This window comes from Lotus japonicus, chromosome 3 (assembly GCF_012489685.1).
Source record: "Lotus japonicus ecotype B-129 chromosome 3, LjGifu_v1.2".
In the NCBI taxonomy this organism is placed as follows: Eukaryota; Viridiplantae; Streptophyta; class Magnoliopsida; order Fabales; family Fabaceae; genus Lotus; species Lotus japonicus.
In genome coordinates, this window is record NC_080043.1 from 29,169,500 (window position 1) to 29,172,457 (window position 2,958).

The 2,958-nt window shown below is 31.5% G+C and overlaps 1 protein-coding gene across 1 annotated transcript; it reads right to left on the reverse strand.

Annotated features, from left to right (window-relative positions):
* Window positions 1-2,558, reverse strand: LOC130748961 (uncharacterized). The gene is made up of 2 exons (XM_057602216.1): window positions 2,390-2,558; window positions 1-321 (listed from the first exon to the last, which is right to left on the reverse strand). The coding sequence occupies exons 1-2, from the start codon at window positions 2,498-2,500 to the stop codon at window positions 94-96; spliced, it is 339 nt and encodes a 112-aa protein (XP_057458199.1). The 5' UTR covers window positions 2,501-2,558; the 3' UTR covers window positions 1-93.
* Between the last annotated feature and the right edge of the window lie 400 nt (window positions 2,559-2,958).

Sequence of the window (2,958 nt, forward strand, 5' to 3'; positions counted from 1 at the left end):
TAATAGTAGCAATACACATGTTATAGCTTGATCACATATAAAAGATACCAGAACATTATTGTGGGCAGGTCAGAATCAGATCAAACAAACACATTACAATTTGGATTTATTACGAAATAGTGTTGTGTCAAAGACTTTGAGAAAAAATCTTGTTCTTGGTATAGATAGCTTGGACTGCAATATTGTGCCAATGGTATAAATTAGCTTCTTCTTCACTTCTGAATTTATGCCACCCATTGAAATTATCTCAGCATATGCTGCTGGTTCTTTGTTACACTCGAACGATATTGGCACTGACCCCTTCAATAGGACCATCACAAACTGCATTCACAATACAACTTTGAAGTCAGAATATATATTACATCTGATCTCACAGAATTGAAGAATAATTTAATTTTATGTTTTGGTCTAACTCTTCTCATGATCTGTTTACGTACAATGAAAGATAAAAGAATCCCAATTTACTACATTTCAAACGAATAATAGTACTGTGGGGTAAACTTGACAGGTAGCAATCCATGGTTGGTGCCGTGTCTTCAGGATCGAAGAATCAAAATTGAAGTGAGATGCTTACTCCACCATCCTCATCCTCCGTTCGATCCCTTTCACACGTGACAAGGAACAGATATGATTCATTGAACTGAACTTTCATATTTTTGTGAGTAACATGTATCCCATATCCAATAGTGATGAGACTAATTTATTGCTTCAATGTTACCAGTGTATTAAGAGACTGTTCAATGAATTATTTTTATTAGTAAAAGTTGAAAATCAAACCACACATCTTACTTGAGAAACGAAGTATACTGAAACACTACTTTATAATTATACTTGACTTTCATATCTTAATTCAACTATGACAATATTTTTTTTCTTATTTATGTTTTTCTTTCCTTATATTCTATCTTCTTGCTTTTTCTCCTTTTATTTTATCTTCTAAACCAAACAACTAATAAGTGAGATTCCTAGCCAGTCACATTGGATTATTTTATTCTAGCTAGAAATATGATTTCAGTCAGCAGCCTTTGATTTCCGGAACCACTACTTCTTCTAACCACATCTACCATACATACACCTTTATTTTTTAATTAATGTCCGTTCACCTTTCACCTCTAACAACTTTAGAACGTCTCCGATGCAAAGTTGTTAATTGAGTTACTTAAATACTATTTTGGTAGGTTCAAATTGTCATATAAGATTTAAGCAACCCAAATAAAATTCGCTCAAACCACTTGCTTATTTTACTTTTGTTTGGGTCTCGCTATACCTTATATATTTATATTATTTCAAGGTCATTACACTATTCAAGTTCATGAATAAAAAAAAATGTATAATTTTTTAATCAGAAAGTAAGAAAAAAGAGAATAAATAACTGTTGGTTAAATAAGCTAGCAACCCTTGCCTAAATTTAAGCAACCGTTACTTAAATTTAAGCAATCAGACTGTCATGTTAAGTTGCTCTAATGATGCTCTAAAATAAACAATGTTAATTGCTCCAACTAGTTTAAGCAACCCCTATTAGAGATGCTATTAGAGAGATATAAATAAAGAAAAAGAAATGTGTGATTTGATATATGATATGATAGAAACACTAGAAAGAAACAGAAAAATAAAGTCCAAATGAATTATAACACAAGTGTTTTAGACCATTTGGGGGTACACCATAATGTGAAACAGCTATATAATATTGCACCTACCTTTACGTCATCACACCATGGTCCCAACCCACTCTTCTTTACCCAATTTGGATAAGTTTATTTTATTTTCAAAAGAATTTTATAATCACAATATGTTTTAAAAACCGCTATTGACTGAAGTTTCCTTACTGAAAAGTAAGCTAATTCGAACAAGTCCTTTTCAAGCCAAATTGCATGAGCAACTATCAATAATTAATGTCTGTGAACAAAAAAAATTCCAGACGCCATGATTAAACTAAACAAGAGTAAGGATGCAATTGCTCAGCTAGCTACTGATCAATCAGAAGCTTGTACTTCTGAAAACTCATAGTTAAACACTGAAACTGGAATCAAACTAATGAAAGTTAATTGCGTGCAGTTTTACATGTAATTCAGATTTCTTAAGCTTTGCCATAAATTTATTATTAAGACTAATCTAGCAGGATATAGCTAATTAAGCAGTTGAATCATTAACAGAAAGACCCATCAAAGATTATGAATCATTTCTGTGAAGAAAGGAAAACAACAAAACCTTATGGAATCCTAAAGGAATCACAAACTATTAGAATTTGAAAAGTCTAATTCTAACTCAGAAGCTAGTTTAGACGCAGTGATGTTTTACCTTTTATAAGGACTATCTCATTCTCGATCATATCTCTAATCAACCAAATTTCATAAGAGAAAGAGAAAGGGAAAGTGTATATATGACATACCTTCTCTGGTTTTCCTATGATTGTAGAGACAGCGGTGGTGGCTTCAGAAAAGATGGAATCGGTGTCGACACCATCTAAGTTAATGTTGGTGTGGATGTAAAGACAAGGCATCTTTCTCTCAATCAATTGAGTTTCACTTCTTCAGCTTCTCCTTTAATATTGGGTCAGTTCCAGTACTATATATATCTTGTAAATTATAATTATTTATTTTGCCTTTCAATGTTGGTGACCTCTATGAGCGTCTCCAATGCAAGATTTTTAATTCTTATTTTGGAGTTAAAAACTAAGAATTTTACTATTGGAGGTGCTGACATAGACTCCTTAGTTCTTAAAAATAAGAACTCAGTTCTTATATAAGGAGTTTTGCTTTTTGAGTTCTTAGCTTAAAATATTAATTATTTATCTCTCATCCAAATTACTTTATTACTTTATGGGTTTTATTTTATTACTTTATGAAAATAAAAAGTATAAATAATGTGGTTGGTGGAACCAAATGAATAGTGGTAAAAACTAAGAACTAAAAACTCATGATTGGAATAAAATTGCTTGAGAGTTTAATCACATGTGGC